The sequence below is a fragment of the Moschus berezovskii genome, chromosome 7, assembly GCF_049115385.1.
Source record: "Moschus berezovskii isolate FMDL1 chromosome 7, NW_MosBer_1.0, whole genome shotgun sequence".
Classification (NCBI taxonomy): Eukaryota; Metazoa; Chordata; class Mammalia; order Artiodactyla; family Moschidae; genus Moschus; species Moschus berezovskii.
Window position 1 is genome coordinate 37734752 of NC_142466.1, and position 23540 is coordinate 37758291.

Consider the following 23540-nt stretch of genomic DNA (forward strand, 5'->3'; position numbering starts at 1 on the left):
TAAACCAAACATTTTAAATACAGCAGATTCTGTGACTCAAAAATCTGTTGCCCATCGATTAGTGGCTGTCAGTCAGCTCACCTGTGCTTTGCCAGAAAAATAGTAATTCATGTTTACCAGGACTGTTGTTGGGGTAGCTTAGAGTCCTGAAGTAGTGACTGAATCATCAAGGAAAGGTCATATTCAGCACCCTACGGTTTTATTTTTAGGTATACTTTGACTCTTAACATCATCGAATAATTTCTAAGTGTTTGTACTTTCCTTTCATTTAGTGTATTCTGTAAGAAGTACTTTTAATCACATTTTTTTCCAGATATACACATGTAAAATAAAACGAGGCATATCAGAGGGATTTTTGTATAGGAAAAACAGCAACAGTAAAATAGAGAAAGAAGGAGAAATGTAGGCTCAAGGCATCAGGGACAGCCTGACAATGGGGTTAGAACTTTAACTGGGTATCTGTGACCCTTGATTTCGGTACTCTGTGTCTTACTGCAGAAACTGGAGGAGAAAACATGATACAGTGGAAAGTGCATTGGGTTAGGTTAGAAATTAAGCAAAGAGAAGTCTAGTTTCACTAGGTTATTCTGAACAAAATCTTTCGCTTCTCATGGCCTTGGCCTTTAATCTGTAAAGTGAATAAAATGGATTCAGTGACGTAAAGACGTTTCTAACTCTAATCTGCTTGAAAATCTATAATATAAAACCTTGACCCACTATGTTTCAATTAAGAAAAGGAAAGAACCCGATGATACCAAAAATCCTTTTTTTTTTTTTTTTTAATTAAGACTTGTAGACTTAAGTGACAGCAAACATACCAACCAAGCTTTGGGTTTTTATGAAGTATTCAACCCTGTTTTTCCATTTATGTTTAGGGCTACCTTGGCAAACGGATGGTGGTTTTGTCCCTTAAAACCAGCCCCTCAGATCTGAATTTGTGTACTCTTTGCTAACAAGCAGTCACCCTGGTAGAGGATCCTGCATGTGCAGTGCTTATTTCATGAATTTGTTGAGTCATGTGGAGAGAGGATTCAGGTAGCAATAAAAATATTTATATATAACCTCACTAACAAGCTTTAAACTGCTTTGTTCTATTACGTAATTAACTTTGTTAGTTTGTTTCCAGTTTCTTGGAAGACTTTTTTAGACTTCCACAATCTTGTCCAGATGAGGTTTGAATGAGAATTTTTTTCCCAAAACACGAAATTTGTACAGCTTTCCATTTTCAGTTATTTAAGCCTGCAAACTGAGTAATTCTTCAGCTTAAAATACCATGTAATCGTTTAATAGATCATGCTCTGAACATACTGATTTGTTTAGTGTATTTAAGCTTTACCTGAATCCTATCTGCCATTTTTATATATGTGTATTTTCCCATTGTTAATATGTTTGATATTTTAAAGCTAGTAGTTTGGTTTTTGATGTTGCAGTCTTATTTCTTTTCCTTGAGTTTTCCTTCCTTAGACTGCGCATACCCATTGCATTCTTCTTGTTCCCACAGGTGCCCAGTCAGTCAGAATCGGAGCCAGAAAAGCCTCCTCTGTGCCACTCACCTCCACCCCCGCCTCCAGTGTTGGCAGAAATGAGTGGGGATCACGCTCTGTCATCTGCAGATGAAACGTCAGAAGATGTGGACGAAGAGGATGAGTTTGGTTACAGCTGGAGTAAGTTGTCTGTTTCAAATGCATTGACTTGTAAGAGGTATCTGGGTCTCTCCAGGCTTAAGTACATTTCATCTTCAGTTACACATAATGCAGTTTTTTGTAGAAAAAAAACTAATGTTTGTTGTACTTGAATATAACACACATTACTGAGGCATGAAATCACATTCTTCTGTTTTTTAAATCTGCAACCCTGTTCAAGCCCACTTTGCCTTTTTCTGCATGTTGAGGTGGTCAGGGCACTCTCTCAGAAGCTGTACTGGATCTCCCCTCTCATGGTCTCCAACAGAGCTTTACCCCTTTTAGGCCTCAGATTCCTCATTATAAAATCTATTTGTTGTTGCTGTTTGAACAGCCTGGAATTTAGGTATTTCTATACCATGGAGAAGGAAATGGCAACCCACTCCAGTGTTCTTGCCTGGAGAATCCCAGGGACGGTGGAGCCTGGTTGACTGCCGTCTATGGGGTCGCACCAAGTCAGACACGACTGAAGCGACTTAGCAGCAGCAGCAGCAGCAGCAGCATACTAACACAGTAACACAGTGTTAAGTGTTGAGATTAAAAACTTGGGGCATTTGGCAAGTTGTTTAACGACCTCTAAGTTGTAGCGTGGTGGTTATCCCCCTTTTTAAATGCGCTTTCTGCCTCAGGTTCCTAAGGGTTAATTAGATAATGTCTGAGCATGATGCCTGATGCACAGGAATCATTTGAAGGCAGTTTTTAGAATCATGGGAGTGTCTCTGTTTCCTAACGAAATAAGCCATTTTATAGAGGTTAGCCCAAAGTTATGTGTCAGTGCTTTAAAAATTTTCATTTAAAAAAATGTAATTGTTTTCCTTAAGAATACTGTGGTATGTGCTTTGGGGAAGAACAGAGTATAAAATTTGTGCTGCTAGATTCTAGAAGGAATTGGGAATAGCAGTTTATGAAATTGATGCAATTAGAATTAATACAGAATGCATGACATTAACCCTTTAGTAAGATTTTCTAAGGGATGATTTGTAAAGTTTGCAGTTTTCTTAGTCTTATTTCTAATGAAATTAGAATATTTTGTTAGTCCATCAAACTGGCCAGAATGTACTCTGAGGAAAACATGAAATGGGATGTTTCAGTTACTTATTATCATATTCCAAGCCACTCCAAAACTTAATGGCTCAAGAATACAGGTTATTAACTCCCTCATGTGCCTGGTGGTTAGTGTTAGCTACTGGCTGGTTGTTCATCTGGGCCTGGGACACCTACCAGATTACAGAGTAAACTCTACCTTTTGAACATTGGAGATGGGAGATATGAAAGGTCTCATTTAATGAGAACAGGTACCTCCATGTGTCTTGGTTGTGCAATAAGAAAACCCATTCCATCTAATCTGGATCTGTGTACCAAGTACCACCCAGCATGATGCAATGTACAGTGTCCGTGTTACTGTGGGAGAAAAGTTTCCCCTGACCAGGGAAGACAGATCCTCTGGATGTGCTGTTCTCTGCAAATGATAAAGTAACTTTCTGTTTTAATCACAGTCTTTGGAGAGCTTATTCACGTGATCACATGGATCACTCTTATTCACGTGATCACATGGATCACTCCTTTGGGTCTGCTCACCTCAGGTGAATTGATTAGTCAGACACCATACTCTCTGCATCCTAGAGGCAGAAAAGCTACTCAAAATTTAGGTGCTCTAGAAAACCAGTCTTGACGCCCAGGAGGCCAGTCTGTTTAGCTTTCCTTAACTGCTAAGAATTATATTTTGGTACAGTCATGAGCTTATAATGCCATTCTCAATAACCTTCCAGAGTAAAGCATTTGGCTGTGAATTATCTTACTCCCTGTGGTTTTTTGTTCTTGTTGTGTGCAGAAAATATCAGAGAACGTTACGGAACCCTCACTGGTGAGCTTCACATGATAGAACTAGAGAAAGGTCGTAGTGGTTTGGGTCTGAGTCTTGCTGGGAACAAAGATCGATCGAGGATGAGTGTTTTTATCGTGGGAATTGATCCAAATGGAGCAGCAGGGAAAGATGGTCAACTGCAGATTGCAGATGAGCTTCTAGAGGTAAGTTCTTAATGCAAACACTGCATTTACTCCCACTGAATTAGTGTGACAGAGCCATCAGTTTCCAGAAAACCCACCTGGGTCTCATATGGTGACTGAGAAAACTATCACTCACCTAATAACAAAGATGCATTGCAGCAAATTTGTCTCAAGACCAAATCTCTACTAAGTACCACCCATGTTCCCATTAACTTCCATTAAAGGTTGTGACCGTGTAGCACCAGAAAAAATTTTTGCCCCAAGACAGTAATAAAGATCACACTTCAAAAACATTTTTGTGTGTGTGCTGCACTTTTATTAGGAGCTTTTGAAAAACCAAATGACCAGTCATGCCCCTGTAATGAGACTGATCACTGGATCTTCTAGAAGTTGAATCCCTCATGGTAGACTTGATGGGGGTGGATTGTTGTGGGGTTGAATTTAAGGCTAAAACACAAAACCAGTAATTCAGCCCACCAAGCAAAATAAACTTGCGGACTGTCCTTTTATCATGTTTAGAATTGTGTTTGCTTGATTTTTTGTCCTTGCCTCCTAGAGGCTGGGATCCACGTGTCTTTACACTGCTTTAGCACATTTTCCCATGCCTCCTGTGTTTCCCTCTTCACTAGGAAGACTCAGTCAGCAGGGTCTGACTGACAGGATGACTGGCAGTTTCCACCAGGTAGTGCGCTGCTTAAGCACCTTCCACTGCCTGAAGCCTGAATACACCAGCACTGCTTCTCCCAGTGGCCTACCCCCAGGCCTTGAGTTCTGACATTAACTGTGAACTGTGGTAGTCAGGCCTTCCGAGGATGGTCTGTGCTGATCACAGGTGCCTCTGCAGTGCCCTTGCTTGTGCAAAGTACTCTAGACGCTTGTTGCCTGCCTGGATACTCTCCTGTCGTCAGTCCAAGTGATGCCTCGTTAGTCCACGGAGATCAGACTACATGCATGGAATTTTAATGTTGGCTTTCAACATGAGCTTTTTCTTAACTCAGCATCAAAGTCAGGTTCATGTTCTGGGAAAGAAAATGTATGTACTATTTTAAAGGAAGAAAAAAAATGTGCTTTTCATTAGATTGTTGTTGTTTAGTTGTCAAGTGTTATCTCACTCTTGTGAGCCCATGGACTGTAGCCTACCAGGCTCCTCTGTCCATGAGATTCTTCAGGCAACCATTCTGGAGTGGGTTGCCATTTCCTTCTCTGTGGAATCTTCCCAACCCAGAAGATCAAACATACATATTCTGCATTGGCAGGCATCTTCTTTACCACTGCGCCACTAGGGAACTCCTTTTAATTAGAAAGGAGATAAAAAATCGTGAAATTAAAATTCTGGGTTCAATTAATGATATTTATTTCTCATAGATCAATGGTCAAATTTTATATGGAAGAAGTCATCAGAATGCTTCATCAATCATCAAATGTGCCCCTTCTAAAGTAAAAATAATTTTTATCAGGTGAGCATTTTCTTTTCCTGGTTTATAAATATTTTTCCTTAGCTGTCCAATTCTGATTCTTTTGAATAAAAATGAAACATATACAAATGTGTAAGTGTTGTAGTTCCATGTCTTTGTGGCTACAGAATTTTGTCTAATCATCTGAGTCTTCAAGCTGAAGAATGAAAATAGTATAAATGGTCATGATATTACAGGTTAGTGCTTTTTTTCCTTTAGAAATAAAGATGCAGTGAGTCAGATGGCCGTATGTCCTGGGCATACAGTGGAACCTTCACCTGCTACCCCAGAGAATCTTCAAAATAAGGAGGTTTGTAGCTTATATTTGTTTCTCTGGGAAGCTTTAGTTTATGCATCACTTATTAATTTAGCTAACAATTATAGAGCCCTTTCAGGGATATAAGAGAGAAATAAATCTCTTGATCCCCTTGATCCCCAATATGTTTATAGCCTAGTTTATGGAACACTCATGTAAACAAGCACTGCTTACATGAAGCCTAGTAGTAGAGCCTGTCAAGGGAATAATGAAGGTAGAACAGGAGTTGACAACTTTACCTCTGGGGAGAGAATGAGAACTAGGGGAGATTGCACATGAGGTGTTCATTGAAAGTAGATGTCTTGGGGAACATAAACATTGCAAGCAGAGGGCATGGATTGAGGAATGGGCTGGAGGCTCTGGCAAATGCAGAGAACTGATAACTGTAGAGCTCTGCTGAACAGTGGGAGACAGGGAACAGGTAGGGTTGGATCATGAGGATCACCATGCAGACCTTGTCTTTTAGGCTGTATCTTTGCAGACTCAAAGAATGAAGATTATTTTTAAGAACTCTGGAAATGGTACAGAGAAAAATCACAGGTTGCAGGACAGAGCACTTAAGTTGAAGGGAGTAAGAGAATTAAAGTAATTCACGGGATAGATATGAACGGATGCCCAAAAATAAAAAAGAGAGGAGAGATGGTTGTGTCAGGTCTTTAGAACCCAAATAGATACTACTTCATCCCTAGCTAAATATATTAAGTGAGGAAAAATGACTGGTTGAGAATGTATTCATCCAACAGGTATATTCACTTACACCAGGTACCATTTGGGGGCTGAGCATAGGCTGGAGAATGAAACAGACGAGATGTACCAGGCTTCCAGATATCTGATTTGGTGACTTAATAGGTGCTTAACTTTTATCAGAATAGAAAACGTTAAAAAGAGAAGCAAGTAAAATAGAGAATTTTCTCTCTGAGGCAACTTAAGAATGAAGTGTCTTTTGGAAAGCCTGGTAGAAGTGTTCATGGGGACATTTGGTCTGGAGTTTAGAGATGAATCCCCATAGATGCCAACTTGGGAGCCATGGGAGCTCAGGCTCTGTCTGTGGAGGACATTTAGAAAAGATGAGAGCCCAGGTCAGAATTGTGTGATGTCAGTTGTAAGGAAAATTAACAGGTCCAAAATGAAGAACCAGGTGTGTGGGTCGCACAGCAGCTGAGGAGGGCCCCATTGAGAAAGGGTGTGTAGCACAGCCTTGAATACTGTGGGGAACTCAAGTGAGAAGGTGAATAAAGAGGGTTCGTTGTATTGGCCAACTAGAAGATTATTAGTGATTTTTAGAAAGCAAATGGTGGATAAGAAATTAGGAAAGAGGAGGCAGTGGCCAGAGGATGACACAAATTAAGAGTTTTTGTGAAAGTTTTGTGTTTACTTTGTTTAGAATGAGTAAAAGGAGGTAGAGAATGAAAACTTAAAATTAGAGGAAGTATGATACTATCAGTGGAAAAGGTGTAGAATTGGAAACTCTCTTCCCTAAATTAATATCTAAACATTAGGCTTTTTTGTACACAAGATACGCAAATCGTTGTCTCATGCTGGTGAACTGACGCACTGATCATAATGGGGAACTGAGTGAGTCAGTGGTGTTTCAAGATTGTAAAGGAGAAAATTTCATTTTCATATGAGTTGCACCAAAAATGTCCTTCAAGAAAATGGATTTTAATAACCTTCAGTTAAAACATTTAATAGCTCCTACAATCACTTGATGTCTAGCACAGTAAAACATAGTGAACGGTGCCTCTGCTGGTGTTCTGTATGTCAGTGCTTGCACTGTTCGGAGCTGGGTTACTATTAGGCATCATTGTAGAGTAAATCCATTCTGTCTTGTGAAGTATTTTATGTTTCTGTGCTCCAAAATAATTGCTCTCTAATCACACCTCACAGTAATCCAGGCCTATGCCCCAACCAGTAATGCTGAAAAAGCCGAAGTTAATCGGTTCTATGAAGACCTACAAGACCTTTTAGAACTAACACCCAAAAAAGATGTCCTTTTCATTATAGGGGACTGGAATGCAAAAGTAGGAAGTCAAGAAACACCTGGAGTAACAGGCAAATTTGGCCTTGGAGCACGGAATGAAGCAGGGCAAAGGCTAATAGAGTTTTGTCAAGAGAATGCACTGGTCATAGCAAACACCCTCTTCCAACAACACAGGAGAAGACTCTACACATGGACATCACCAGATGGTCAACACCGAAATCAGATTGATTATATTCTTTGCAACCAAAGATGGAGAAGCTGTATACAGTTAGCGAAAACAAGACCAGGAGCTGACTGTGGCTCAGATCATGAACTCCTTATTGCGAAATTCAGACTTAAATTGAAGAAAGTAGGGAAAACCACTAGACCATTCAGATATGACCTCAATCAAATCCCTTATGATTATACAGTGAAAGTGAGAAATAGATTTAAGGGACTAGATCTGATTGATAAAGTGCCTGATGAACTCTGGATGGAGGTTCGTGACATTGTACAGGACACAGGGACCAAGACCATCCCCATGGAAAAGAAATGCAGAAGAGCGAAATGGCTGACTGAGGAGGCCTTACAAATAGCTGTGAAAAGAAGAGAGGTGAAAAGCCAAGGAGAAAAGGAAAGATATAAGCATCTGAATGCAGAGTTCCAAAGAATAGCAAGGAGAGATAAGAAAGCCTTCCTCAGTGATCAATGCAAAGAAATAGAGGAAAACAACAGAATAGGAAAAACAAGAGACCTCTTCAAGAAAATTAGAGATTCCAAGGGAACATTTCATGCAAAGATGGGCTCAATAAAGGACAGAAATGGTATGGACCTAACAGAAGCAGAAGATATTAAGAAGAGGTGGCAGGAATACACAGAAGAACTGTACAAAAAAGATCTTCACGACCAAGATAGTCACGATAACGTGATCACTGACCTAGAGCCAGACATCTTGGAATGTGAAGTCAAGTGGGCCTTAGAAAGCATCACTACTAACAAAGCTAGTGGAGGTGATGGAATTCCAGTTGAGCTATTTCAAGTCTTGAAAGATGATGCTGTGAAAGTGCTGCACTCAATATGCCAGCAGATTTGGAAAACTCAGCGCTGGCCACAGGACTGGAAGAGGTCAGTCTTCATTCCAATCCCAAAGAAAGGCAATGCCAAAGAATGCTCAAACTACCGCACAATTGCACTCATTTCACACGCTAGTAAAGTCATGCTCAAAATTCTCCAAGCCAGGCTTCAGCAGTATGTAAACCGTGAACTCCCAGATGTTCAAGCAGGTTTTAGAAAGGGCAGAGGCACCAGAGATCAAATTGCCAACATCCGCTGGATCATGGAGAAAGCAAGAGAGTTTCAGGAAAACATCTATTTCTGCTTCATTGACTATGCCAAAGCCTTTGACTGTGTTGATCACAATGAACTGTGGAACATTCTGAAAGAGATGGGAATCCCAGACCACCTGACCTGCCTCTTGAGAAACCTGTATGCAGGTCAGGAAGCAACAGTTAGAACTGGACATGGACCAACATACTGGTTCCAAATAGGAAAAGATGTACGTCAAGGCTGTATATTGTCACCTTGCTTATTTAACTTCTATGCAGAGTACATCATGAGGAACGCTGGGCTGGAAGAAGCACAAGCTGGAATCAAGATTGCTGGGAGAAATATCAATAACCTCAGATATGCAGATGACACCACCCTTATGGCAGAAAGTGAAGAGGAACTCAAAAGCCTCTTGATGAAAGTGAAAGAGGAGAGTGAAAAGGTTGGCTTGAAGCTCAACATTCAGAAAACAAAGATCATGGCATCTGGTCCCATCACTTCATGGGAAATAGATGGAAAAACAGTGAAAACAGTGTCAGACTTTATTTTTTGGGGCTCCAAAATCACTGCAGATGCTGATTGCAGCCATGAAATTAAAAGACGCTTGCTCCTTGGAAGGAAAGTTATGACCAACCTTGATAGTATATTAAAAAGCAGAGACATTACTTTGCCAACCAAGGTCCGTCTAGTCAAGGCAATGGTTTTTCCCGTGGTCATGTATGGATGTGAGAGTTGGACTGTGAAGAAAGCTGATCGCCAAAGAATCGATGCTTTTGAACTGTGGTGTTGGAGAAGACTCTTGAGAGTCCCTTATACTGCAAGGAGATCCAACCAGTCCATCCTAAAGGAGATCAATCCTGGATGTTCATTGGAGGGACTGATGCTAAAGCTGAAACTGCAATACTTTGGCCACCTCATGAGACGAGTTGACTCACTGGAAAAGACTCTGATGCTGGGAAAGGTTGGGGGCGGGAGGAGAAGGGGACGACGGAGAATGAGATGGCTGGATGGCATCACCGACTCTGTGGACATGAGTTTGAGTGTACTCCGGGAGTTGGTGATGGACAGGGAGGCCTGGCGTGCTGTGGTTCATTGGGTCGCGGAGAGTCGGACACGACTGAGCGACTGAACTGAACTGACTGAATCACACCTCATTCATATTTTTAAGATACAATGTTCATAAATGTCATGAAGTATTAAAATTATAATGATGGAATACAACATATGAAATAATGTTAATTAAGTGGCCCCTTTGAGGCTTCCTTGGTGGCTCAGCAGTAAATACCTGCCAATGCAGGGGACATGGGTTCAGTCCCTGGATCAAGAAGATCCCCCAGGTTAGGAAATGGCAGCCCACTCCAGTATTCTTACCTAAAAAATCCCATGGACATAGGAGCCTAGTGGGCTACAGTCCACGGAGTTGCAAAAAGTCGGACACAACTTAGTGACTAGACAGCAACAGTAAACAACTATTTGGTCAAGCAAAACTACATAACATTTGCCTATTTTGTCACTTCTTTCCTTCTGCCAGGGTGAACCGAGTGTTACTACTTCTGACGTGGTTGTTGACCTCAGTTCATTGACGAACGTGCAACATCTAGAACTTCCTAAGGTAAATCTGCTTTGAATTAGACTGAAATGACGTGAGGACCTTTACGCTGGTGTTCTGATTCACTGATTCCCAAAACTAGTCTCCACAGACCGGCAGCATCAGCATCACCTGAGAGCTTGTTAGAACTGCAGGTGCTTGGGCCCACCCTGATCTCTCGAAGGAACAGCTCTGGAGTGTGCCCACAGCGCATGTTTTAATAAGCCTTCTCCATGATGCCAGTGTGCACTAATGTTTGATAACCATTGTGCTAATTGATACTTGAGCAGGGGCCCAGCTTCTCCTGCCTTTATGATTATCCCAAGGTATGACATTTAGTGATTTCATGTTTTATTTACAAGGACTTGCTATGGACAAAATAAAAAAAGAAACAAGTTACAGGCTTTGTCCTTTGTCAGACCGAAAGCCCAAATGCCTTGAAGTCTCACTGACAGGCATCGTTGAGGTATTTGCTTTTGCAAATATCTGAACCTTGGATTCAGGTGACCACTTGAAAGAGGTGGTTTGTTGAACAGAATCCTGTAAGTGCTTTTAGGTGCTGCAGGCTCATGCTGGAATGCAGGTGGACAGTGGATGAACAGACTAAACAGAAAGAGCAGTGACATGCTCAGGGAAGAGGAGAGGAAGGGAGGAGGTGGCATGGGGGGACAGAGGGATTTTGTGTGTAATGCTGCAGCAGAAAGGAGTGCTTCCTCCGAGACTCCCCACTCCAAGGCAGGGCACCATAAGAGCACTTTGGTATAGTGTATCAGGCTTTCAAGCCTTTTCTTTACTACACTTGATCCTCATAGCAAGCTTTTTAATTATTCAGGTTTTTTGGAGATTAGAAAATAGAAGTTTAGAGATGTTAAGTAACATATCCAGATTTCCAAATCTAGCCGGCAAGTATATTATAGCTGAGTTCTTCTTACCATAAACCTGTGTAATTGTCTCTATGAACATGAAAAGAGTGGTGGTAGGGAGGATGAGCAGTGACAGTCTGGAATGTCATCAAGCATTAATCGTCTCTGTCAGCAAAGCAGCAGTGTTCAGAATCTTTAAAATGATGATGAAACTTTACCTTAATGCCATGATCCTAAAAGTCCAGAGGCAAGTGTGGCTCTCATGTAAACTTCTTTCTCTCTTGCTTTCTGTCTCCCTGGATGGAAACTATAATGAGGGAAGTTGCTCTAAGCAGAATGAAAATATTCACTACCCTATGGTAAATTTTATTCATATAAATCTTAGGAAGAGGTAAAAGCCAACATTATGGAACACCTGGTTTTGATAAAGGGAAGTATGGAAAATATAACCAAAGTACGTGTAGCTCTTCTAGCCTTGGCAGGTTTTCAGGGTAAGTCTTTGGATTCTTGAGTTGAGAGGATTTTCATTCTGTAGCAAATCAAAACCCGAGTCTTTGAAGTAACCAGTCTGGATTTTTAGCCCCAGAAAGCACAGAACATGAGCAGTCAGGGCAGCCTGTCTGCTGAAGGATAAGGGATAGCAGAACAGGCATGCAAGGACCGGTATTAGTGGTTATGTCTAAGCCAGAAAAAGGAGGCAGGAGTGTGCTTTGGTTTTGAGTCACTTGACCAATTACACAGAACTGAATTCTCAAACGTACATTCATTAAGTTGTTGAATACGTTTTTATTTTCTGAATCTATTGATGAAGTGACTAGAGATATGTTACTTGGTATATGTGCTGGAAAGAAAAGACCCTGATGCTGGGAAAGATTGAAGACAGGAGGAGAAGGGGACGACAGAGGATAAGATGGTTGGATGGCATCACCAACTCGATGGGCATGAGTTTGAGCAAGGTCCGGGAGTTGGTGATGGACAGGGAAGGCTGGCGTGCTGCAGTCCATGGGTTCGCAAAGAGTCGGACACGACTGAGTACTAGATATACTAGACATAGGGGAGGAATGAGAACATTTGAATATTTGATGGAGGAGAAATTTAATCCCACTAAAGTAATTCGAAATTTGCTTCAGAAAAGGGGCTTTCGAAAAGTGGATTTTAGAACACCTTTAATTGCTTTTCTAGCCTTTGAGTAAGAAGATGATGTTCAGAAGTTTCGGTCACATACCTTTCTGTTTGGATAAATTTCATGTTTCACATTTCCTAAGTGTTTCTGTTTTTGTTTCTGTAGGATCAGGGGGGTTTGGGCATTGCCATAAGTGAAGAAGATACACTCAGTGGGGTCATCATAAAGAGTCTAACAGAGCACGGGGCAGCAGCCAAGGTGAGGCCTCGCCCTTCTTACAGTAAGACAGTGGTGAGGAAGGGAATTCTGTCTGTAAAATCACTCAAAAATTTCCATGTTTCCATCTAGGATGGACGGCTGAAAGTTGGAGATCAGATCTTGGCTGTAGATGATGAAGTTGTTGTTGGCTATCCTGTTGAAAAGGTACTTATCCAAAAGAAAGGAAATGGTACTGTGAACTCATCCTTGGAAATGGCTAAGTGTGTGTGTCTAGGGGTGGGGGTCAGTCATGGGAATCAAAATTGTGTAGCTATATTAGATATCTACAAGAAAGAGAAGTGATTTGAAAAGTACTTAATTTTTATTTTCTGTTTTCTAATTAAGATGATATTAATTATTTTTCCTGTTACCTGATAAATTCAGTATTCAGTGGGCATTTTTGATAAATATCATTTCAGTTTTCTGGTAGGAAAACTTGAAACTTCTAAACAATGTCAACTTAGTATTAAAACCAAAGGAATATTTTTAATGAATATTTGCTCCTATGTTGTTTTTGTTCAGGAACTAAGTCATGTCTGTCTCTTTGTGACTCCATGAAGTATAGCACACCAGGCTTCCCTGTCCTTCAGTATCTCCCTGTATTTGCTCTAACTCGGGTCCACTGAGTCAGTGATACCATCCAGTCATCTCATGCACTATCGCCCTCTTCATTCCCTGCCCTTAATCTTTCCCATTGTCAGGGTCTATTCAAATGAGTCGGCTCCTCACATCTAGTGGCCAAAGTATTGGAACTTCAGCTTCAGCATCAGTCCTTCCAGTGAATATTCAGGGTTGATTGCCTTTAGGATTGAATGGCTTGATTTGCTTGTTGTCTTAGGGACTCTCAAGAATCTTCTCCAGCACTGCAATTCAAAAGCATCAGTTCTTCCACACTCAGCCTCCTTTATGGTCCAGCTCTCACATCCATATGACTACTGGAAAAACCATAGCTTTGTCTATAAGAACCTTTGTTGGCAAAGTGATGGCTCTACTTTTTAATATACTGTCTATGGATTTGCTTCTATAAATATCCACTGTGTATATTGCTTTATAAACAGATTTTAAGTTCAGACATTAAATTTATAACTTTTATTGTGGATAAATAGTTATTTACGCCTGAGTTTCTTCCTTCTCAAAAGTGATCTTAATACTGTACTTACTGGGAGTTTCACTTGAGCCTTTCATAAGTGCTAGGAAAGAAAAAAAAAACAAAACTGTATTTCTTTGAGATTTGGTGTGCCACTGTGTCCATTTCTACACTGGCCAGAAAGATGCTTAAATCATTTTAAAATTCAGTTTGTGAATTTTTAAATTTCATTTTAAAATATATTTTGGAGGAAAATTGCTTTACAGTATAGTGGTGGTCTCTGCCACACATCAGTGTGAATCAGTCATAACTGTATATGTATCTCCTCCTTCTTGAGCCTTCCCACGCCAATTACAACCCTCCAGGTCATCACAGTGTACCATTCTGGGCTCCCTGTGTTATATAGCAACTTCCTGTTAGCTATCTATTTTATACACGATAGTATAAATATGGCAGTGCTACTTTCCCAGTTTCTCCTAGCCTCTCTTTACCCACTCTGTCCACAAGTCTGTTCTCTATGTTTTCATCTTTATTCTTTCCTCTAACTAAGTTCATCAGTACTACTTTTCTAGATCTCATGCTGCGGCTGGTGCTGCTAAGTCGCTTCAGTCATGTACGACTCTGTGCAGCCCCATAGATGGCAGCCCACCAGGCTCCCCCATCCCTGGGATTCTCCAGGCAAGAACACTGGAGTGGGTTGCCATTTCCTTCTCCATTCTAGATCCCATATATATGCGTTAATATATATTTGTTTTTCTGACTTACATCACTCTGTATAACAGACTCAAGGTTCATCCACCTCACTACAACTGACTCAAATCTGTTCCTTTTTCTGGCTAACTAATATTCCTGTGTGTTTGTGTGTGTGTGTGTACACACTACAATTTCTCTATCCATTCATCTGTCAATGGATATATAGATTGCTTCCATGTCCTAACTATTGTAAATAGTGCTGCATTGAACATTGGGGTACATGTGTCTTTTTGAATTGTGGTTTTCTCGGGGTATAAACCAGTAGTGTGATCACTGGATTTTATTGCTGGGTTTTTATCTGGTAGTTTTATTCCCAGTTTGTTAAGGACTCTCCATACTGTTCTCCATAGTGGCTGTACCAATTTACATGTCCACCAACAGTGCAAGAGGGTTCCTTTTCTCCACGTCTTCTCCAGCATTTTTCCTTGTGGTTTTTTGTTTTTTTGTTTAATAATGGCAATTCTGACTGGTGTGAGTTGATACCTCATTGTAGTTTTGATTTTCTTTTCTCTAATAATGAGCTATATTGATCATCTTTTTATGGATTTATTGGCCATCTTCTTACATATCTTCTTTAGTTCTTCTGCCAAATGTGTGATTGGACTGTTTTTATTTTTCTATTATTGAACTGTATGAGCTGCTTGTGTATTTTGAGATTAATCCTTTGTCAGTTGTTTTGCTTGCAATTTTTTCTCCCATTCTGAGGTTTGTCTTTTTATATTGTTAATAGTTTTGTTTGCTATACAAAAGCTTTTAAGTTTAATTAGGTCCCATTTATTTATTTTTCTCTCTGTTTCCAGTACTCTAGGAGGTGGGTCAAAGAGGATCTTGCAGTGATTTATGTCAAAGTGTGTACTGCCTATTTTCCTCTTTAAGAGCTTTATAGTTTCTGGCCTTACATTTAAGTCTTTAATGCATTTTGAGTTTATTTTTGTGTACGGTGTTAGAAGGTGTTCTCATTCTTTCACACGTAGCTGTCCAGTCTTTCCAGCACCACTTTTAATAATTGTGTAGGTTTTATTTTTTAACCCACCCATGTCCATTTGGCTTGATTCTTCTCTTGCATAGTTTTCTTTATCTTGCTTTTAACGTAAATGTTCCAATTTTATTAAAAATGTTTATGTAAGCTGCTTCAGGTTGTCTATAGAAACAGAAATAGTTCATTTCAGTCCCTCAATCATGTCCAGCTCTTTGTGACCCCATGGACTACAGCATGCCACGCTTCCCTGTACATCACCAAATCCTGGAGCTTGCTCAAACTCAGTCCATCCATTCGGTGATGCCATCCAACCATCTCACCCTCTTTCATCCCCTTCTCCTCCCTCCTTCAGTCTTTCCCAGCTTCAGGGTGTTTTCAGATGAGTCAGTCCCTCATGTCAGGGGGCCAAAGTAGCGGAGCTTCAGATTCAATATCAGTCCTTCCAATGAACACCAGGACTGATCTCCTTTAGGATGGACTGGTTGGATCTCCTTGCAGTCCAAGGGACTCTCAGGAGTCTTCTCCAAAACCACAGTTCAAAAGCATCAATTCTTTAGTGCTCAGCTTTCTTTATAGTCCAACTCTCACATCCATATATGACTACTGAAAAAACCATAGCTTTGACTAGACAGACCTTTTGTTGGCAATGTAATGTCTCTGCTTTTTAATATGCTATCTAGGTTAGTCATAGCTTTTCTTCCAAGGAGTAAGCATCTTCTAATTCCATGGCTGCAGTCACCATCTGCAGTGATTTTGAAGCCCAAAGAATAAAGTCTGTCACTGTTTCCATTATTTTCCCATCTATTTGCCATGAAGTGATGGGACCAGATGCCATGATCTTAGTTTTCTGAATGTTGAGCTTTAAGCCAACTTTTTCACTCTCCTGTTTTACCTTTGTCAAGGGTCTATGTAATTCTTCTTTGCTTTCTGCCATAAGGGTGGTGTCATCTGCATATCTGAGGTTATTGGTATTTCTCCCAGCAATCTTGATTCCAGCTTGTGATTCATCCAGCCTGACATTTCACATGATGTGTCTGCATATAAGTTAAATAAGCAGGGTGACAATATACAGCCTTGATTTATTCCTTTTCCTATTTGGAACCATTCTGTTGTTCCATGTCCAGTTCTAACTGTTGCTTCTTGACCTGCATACAGATTTCTCAGGAGGCAGGTCAGGTGATCTGGTATTCCCATCTCTTTAAGAATTTTCCACAGTTTGATGTGATCCACATAGTCAAGGGTTTGGCACAGTCAATAAAGCAGAGGTAGATGTTTTTTTGGAGCTCTCGCTTTTTTGATGATCCAGCAGATGTTGGCAATTTGATCTCTGGTTCCTCTGCTTTTTCTAAGTTCAGCTTGAACATCTGAAGTTCATGGTTTACATATTAATGAAGCCTGGCTTAGAAAATTTTGAGCATTATTTTGCTAGCATGTGAGATGAGTACAGTTGTGTGGTAGTTTAAACAGTCTCTGGCATTGAGTTTCTTTGGGATTGGAATGAAAACTGACCTTTTCCAGTCCTTGGCCACTGTTGAGTTTTCCAAATTAGCTGGCATATTGAATGCAGCACTTGCATAGCATCATCTTTTAGTATTTGAAGTAGCTCAGCTGGAATTCCATCATTTCCGCTAGCTTTGTTCACAGTGGTGCTTCTTAAGGCCGACTTGACTTCACATTCCAGGATATCTGGCTCTAGGTGAGTGATCATACCTCGTGATTATCTGGGTCATGAAGATCTGTGTATTCTTGCCGCCTCTTCTTAATGTTTCTGCTCTGTTAGATCCATACCATTTCTGTCCTTTATTGTGCCCATTTTTGTGTGAAATGGGCAAAAAATTTTCCCTTATTATCTGTAATTTTCTTGAAGAGCCCTCTACTCTTTCCCATTCTATTTTTTTCCTCTATTTCTTTTCACTGATCACTGAGGAAGGCTTTCTCACCTCTCCCTGCTATTCTTTGGATTTCTGCATTCAGATGGGTATGTGCTTCCTTTTCTCCTTTGCCTTTAACTTCTCTTTTCTCAGCTATATGTAAGGCCTCCTCAGACAACTGTTTTGCTATTCGTTTTTCTTGGGGATGGTCTTGATCACTGCCTCTAGTACAATGTCAGGAAGGAACCTCTGTCCGTAGTTCTTCAGGCACTCTGTCTATCAGATCTAATCCCTTGAATATATTTGTCACTTCTACTGTATAATTGTAAGAGATTTGATTTAGGTCTTACCTGAATGTTCTAGTGATTTTTCCCTACTTTCTTCAATTTAAATCTGAATTTCGCAATAGGGAGTTCATGATCTGAGCCACAGTCGGCTACTGTTCTTGTTTTTGCTGACTGTACAAAGCTACTGCATCTTTGGCTGCAAAGAATATAATAAATCTGATTTCGGTATTGACCATCTGGTGATGTCCATGTGTAGTGTCTTTTCTTGTGTTGTTGGAAGAAGGTGTTTGCTATGACCAGAAGTGGGTAAAGCACCCCATATTCTTCTAAGGTTGTAATATCCAGAGAAATGAACAATATTAATTAGAAATGTTACAAGTGAAAGCCCTTTCTTATATAATGAAGAATATAGTCTGAAGTAGACTTTTTGGCCTTAATCAGTATCAGGAAATTAAAAACTAGAACCCACAGCCATTCTTGACCTTTTGCATCCTGACAGGGAAAAAGTTTTCCTCTGACTCTTCTCTCAATCATAGATGTTTCCAATTACAGCTGTCATAGTGGCTTTTTTGTGTGTAAGTCTACTAACTTGCCTTTAATTTTATTTTTCCTCCATACCAACACCCTGCCAGTTTATTAACCTTCTGAAAACCGCAAAGACAAAAGTGAAATTGACGATTCGTGCTGAGAATCCAGACTCCCAGGATTCTACTTCAGGAACTGGTACAGCCAACGGAGAAAAAAAGATCAGCCCCCAGTCTCCAGTGGTCCCACCGTCTACCTCTCCGGAACCAGAGCCCATGCGAAGTAAGGGCTTCCTGCTAGTTCTCACACATGGCATGTTCAGACTCGGTATCAAGTCCCTACTTGAGAGCCATCTGCCTGTATGTAGTCCACTGCTTGATAGGCCATAGTCCCACAGCCTTCTGGTGAAAGGATGGTGTAAAGAGAAGGGATCTGGTGCTGTACATTAATCAGCCATACAACCTTGGGAAACCCATCCAGGCACTCTGAGCCACTGCTCGCCCATCTCTAAGACAAAGGAGTGATACTCTTTGCTCTCCAAAGATCTTTTGCTAAGAGTATCTGTGACTCCAGGTATCTTACTAATACATGAGATACCTCATTTTGTACATTCCTTGTTTATACTACTGAGCAAGTAATGTAACTTCTTGGAACATCAGTATTCTCATTTTTAATATGGATACCATGATACCACTTCATTGGTAGAATCAACTTTGACTGGCACTATATCAGACTCCTGAAATGTTATGCATTGCCACATGTACACAGTGGATATGAGTTCTTCCTTTGGGTGTAAACAGCAGATACTGTCGAAGAGGACGAAGTAGATGAAATAGTTGAATGTGGAGCTTGGGATGACAGTTTCACATGTCATTAACATGACAGTCTCGTACATTGAGGCAAATTATTCTTTTGAGGTTCTTTTTCAGAAAAATCACACTGATTTTCAGTAAAAGAATACATTTCAAGCTTTGTGGCATTTTTAAAAAGTAGTTAAAAACACATTGGCTTTTTCTGCATTTGGAGAAAAAAGCTCTTTTCGTTTCCAAACTGAAACATTCAGTTCTTTTGACAGGTTTTTAACGAAACAGCAGTTTAAAACATTTGTAATACAGTTGGTTTAAAAGTCTGTTTTTAAATTGAAGTATAGTTGATTTATAATGTTAATTTCTGCTGACTCAGTTTTACATGCTGCTGCTGCTGCTAAGTCACTTCAGTCGTGTCCGACTCTGTGTGACCCCATAGACGGAAGCCCACCAGGCTCCCCCTTCCCTGGGATTCTCCAGGCAAGAACACTGGAGTGGTGTGTGTATATATACACGCATTCTTTTTATATTCTTTTCATTATAGTTTATCCTAGTACATTGAATCGGAGAAGGCAATGGCAACCCACTCCAGTACTCTGGCCTGGAAAATCCCATGGATGGTGGAGCCTGGTTGGCTGCAGTCCATGGGGTCACTAAGAGTCGGACACCACTGAGCGACTTCACTTTCACTTTCATGCATTGGAGAAGGAAATGGCAACCCACTCCAGTGTTCTTGCCTGGAGAATCCCAGGGATGGGGTAGCCTGGTGGGCTGCCATCTATGGGGTCGCACAGAGTCAGACACGACTGAAGTGACTTAGCAGCAGCAGCAGTACATTGAATATAGTTCCCTGTACTGTACAGTTGGACCTTATTGCTAAAAAAATCTTAAAGTAATAAACATCTAATGGAAGTAATCCTTTATTTAGAAAGACTGAATAATTCTCTAAAATGTTAAAAAATATGGTAATTTTCTAATTTTTCAGTATTAAGTCGATCCCTAAATAGCATTGCCTATAAAATGCTAAATGGAAACATAGCATAAAGGAAAATATCTTGCACCTGTTCTTACCATTTCAGGAGTAAGAAACTAGTCTGCCTCTGATTCCTAAAAAGAACATTTTCTCTAGAGCTAATCTATACCAGCTTTCTCTGAATATGCTATTTGCTATGTGCTTTTTTGTATATCACCAAACATGATACGAAGACTCTCATACAACAGAGTATGAGATTATATTCTCCTTATTTTTTCATAATCTAGTCTTATTTATTTAATTTTGAGCATATATGCACCAGTATTTAATATTCAAGTTTATAAAACATTGAGACATAAAGAAAGAAACTTCAGGTGGGGCTCACTTAATGTGTTATAAACTCAGATATTAAATCCGGTTGCATGTATGATTTGATTACAGATTTGATTACATAAGGAGAGATGCTTTAGGGCAGGATGAAAAGGAAAACCAAATCAGAAACCTAAAAAGCTATGAGTGGCAGGCACCATGACCAGAATTACTGATGTCCTTTATGTTTTGTCTTCCCTGAATGTGAGTTAGGTCTCTACTGCACATCTCAGTTCTAAGTTTTACGAATCATAATTTCTTAAGACGTTTGTTTGACTCCCACGAAACATAGACTATCAGAGTGAAACTAGCAGTCAAGTTCAACTCTGTTCTCATTCCTTTTACCTATTATCTCCAGTAATGAAAGAAAAATTACATAATAGTGCAGAAAAAAATTTACAGGTAATTTTGTACCCACCACACTAAGGTAACAATGATGATATAATCATTTGTTGGATGGTTTTAAACACAACTAAAAGATTAAGGTGGAATTGAAGTCTTCTTTGTCCCCAAACTCGGGCCCATGTTTCTGCTCCATCCCCCAAGACAACCAGTGTGGTGAGTTTGATGTATATGTCTTCTGATCAATTTTTATTTGTATTTCATTTTAAACTTACTTTTAGGTACAAGCAGGTCGTCAACACCAGCAATCTTTGCTTCTGATCCTGCAACCTGCCCCATCATCCCAGGCTGTGAAACAACAATTGAGATTTCCAAAGGGCGGACAGGACTGGGCCTGAGCATTGTTGGGGGGTCCGACACACTGCTGGTGAGGATGTCGTCAGAGATGCTCCAAATATGCAGCCTCTTCAGTGGTCCCTGAGAGGTCACTGCAAGAAAATTTCCATCAGCTGTATGAAATGAAATACAAAGACTTAGAAAAGTGTATCTTTTCTTGTTATTTTAATTTGTAGGGCAAATGCTCATTTACTTTGAGTAAGTCAACACTGACTTAGTAATACTCATTATACTTGTGATTGTGCGCTTTAGGTTCAAAATATTTGTGTTAGTTTACCAGTTCCTGCCATATTTTAATTTTTTTTTAACTGACTCTGGATATCATTGGGTTAGACCCATACTGAGAAAACATTTGATAAATTGGATACTTTATAGACAAAAATTTCTAATTGTCAAAATTGCATTTAAAAGCCATTCATTCTACTTGTAGATAGGAAAGGTGAGGCATATCTGCTAATTTCATTTGTGGATAGGAAAGGTGATGTGTATCTATTATAAATGAGTGTGTGGGTGATTTATGGATTTTATAAATTTTTTCTTTAAAATTCCCTATCATTTGAAAGAAATACAAATTTCTTTAAAACTTATAGCAAATTGTCTTGTTATGCTTTTCTTTGAATTTCAATGCATGACTCACATACAGATGTAGTCAGTGTATAACCCTTATCAGTGTAAGAGTACAGTGTGCTTTGACTGCATTTCCCCTCACCATTCCTAGGGAGGATGGAGTAAAGCATGGTTTGTTTCATTTGTGCCCTTAGGGTGCCATTATTATCCATGAAGTTTATGAAGAAGGAGCAGCATGTAAAGATGGAAGACTCTGGGCTGGAGATCAGATTTTAGAGGTACAGAGTGCTGTGCGTTTGACCTTTACCACAAAGGAAAGGCAACTGTGGGGAGGGTGGTCCTTGCTTCTCCCCTCGCCCCTCCCTTTCCTCTCTCTCCCCACTCCTTCCCTTTTCCATCTTTCTTCACTTTACTCCACTCATCTACTTCCTCACCATCTGTGTCCCACTTCTGTACAGGTAAATGGAATTGACTTGAGGAAGGCCACACATGATGAAGCAATAAATGTCCTAAGACAAACACCACAAAGGGTGCGCCTGACACTCTACAGAGATGAGGCCCCATACAAAGAGGAGGACGTGTATGACACCCTCACCGTGGAGCTGCAGAAGAAGCCAGGGAAAGGCCTGGGGTTGAGTATTGTTGGTAAAAGGTATGACTGATCAGTGCAAAGGCAGTGATTTCTTGGAAAGGATTGAACTTAAATTTCTTTGAAGAGTACTAGTAGCAGTAGAATCTTTATCAACTGCTTGTATTCTGTAGGTAGTTATTGTCAGTCCACGCAGCAATGGAACATCAGAAGATACTGATTTAGACTTTTTTTAGTCAGTATTAAAAGATGCTTGCTCCTCGGAAGGAAAGCTATGACCAACCTAGGCAGTATATTAAAAAAAGGCATCACTTCGCTGATAAAGGTCTGTATAGTCAAAGTTGTGGTTTTTCCTGTAGTTGTGAATAGATGTGAGAGTTGGACCATAAAGAAGGCTGAAAGAAGGCTGATTGCCAAAGATTTGATTAACAGTGTTGTTTCTGGAGAAGACTCTTGGGAGTCCCTTGGACTGCAAGGAGATCAAACCAGTCAATCCTAAATGAAATCAACCGTGAATATTCATTGGAAGGACTGTTGCTGAAGCTAAAGCTCCCATACTTTGGCCACCTGATTTGAAGAGCCAGCTAATTGAAAAAGACCCTGATGCTGGGAAAGATTGAAGGCAAATGGAGACGGGGCGACAAAGGATGAGATGGTTAGATAGCACCACCAACTCAATGAAAATAAATTTGAGCAAAGTCCGAGAAATAGTGGAAGACAGAGGAGCCTGGCGTGCTGCATTCATGGAGTCACAACGAGTAGGACATGACTTAGCAACTGAACAACAGCAACAAGACAAAAAGGCATTTGGTAATTTTGAGTACCTGCTGGGTGCCAAGAGATCCATTAGTTTCTGGGGAATAGAGTTAAAAGAGGCATGAATGCTAACATCTGAAAACTCAGCTTGGTAAATGAAAATTAAATATATTCTTGCAACAAAGGAATCTATTAATGAGAGACGGAAATATTGTGAGGAATCCGTGGAAGCAAAGGAGAAAGGGATCATGTGACATTATTTAAGGGAAGTGGGTTAGGAAAACTGCTTTGTAAAAAGTGCCTGAGATGAAGCTCTAAGTGTGATATGTGAGAGGTGATCTAGTAAAAGGGGAAGGAGGATATTCTAGAGAGAAGGATCAGCATGGCAAGAGCACACCATCTGAAGGGAACAGAGAGTGTAAATTAAGAGGCCTGGGGTAGTAGGTCGGTGAATTTACATAAATTGAATACCTAATTTATTTAAATATGTATATATAGGTAATGTTGAAAAATATTTAATCTAGTGAATTCCAGCACAGTTATTCTAAAGATGGGAAAACAGTATCAAATGATGAAATGACTTGTTTGAGGTCAAGACCTTGGCAAGAAGTAATGCAATTAAACCTTACTAAATGTTTCTACATGGTCATCTTTATATCTCAA

At 40.1% G+C, this 23540-nt stretch overlaps 1 protein-coding gene across 10 annotated transcripts in view; it reads left to right on the forward strand.

The window, feature by feature from the left end:
• MPDZ (multiple PDZ domain crumbs cell polarity complex component) overlaps positions 1 to 23540 on the forward strand; it is a 186153-nt gene that overhangs the window by 140403 nt on the left and 22210 nt on the right. For all 10 annotated transcript variants that reach the window (XM_088837899.1, XM_055428220.2, XM_055428223.2 and 7 more), the window contains 11 exons: positions 1502 to 1664; positions 3514 to 3710; positions 5055 to 5146; positions 5363 to 5453; positions 10277 to 10357; positions 12485 to 12577; positions 12668 to 12742; positions 18187 to 18361; positions 20851 to 20996; positions 21727 to 21810; positions 21991 to 22184. In XM_088837899.1, the coding sequence (XP_088694025.1) occupies positions 1502 to 1664; positions 3514 to 3710; positions 5055 to 5146; positions 5363 to 5453; positions 10277 to 10357; positions 12485 to 12577; positions 12668 to 12742; positions 18187 to 18361; positions 20851 to 20996; positions 21727 to 21810; positions 21991 to 22184 (1391 nt within the window). The remainder of the gene's footprint in view (positions 1 to 1501; positions 1665 to 3513; positions 3711 to 5054; positions 5147 to 5362; positions 5454 to 10276; positions 10358 to 12484; positions 12578 to 12667; positions 12743 to 18186; positions 18362 to 20850; positions 20997 to 21726; positions 21811 to 21990; positions 22185 to 23540) is intronic.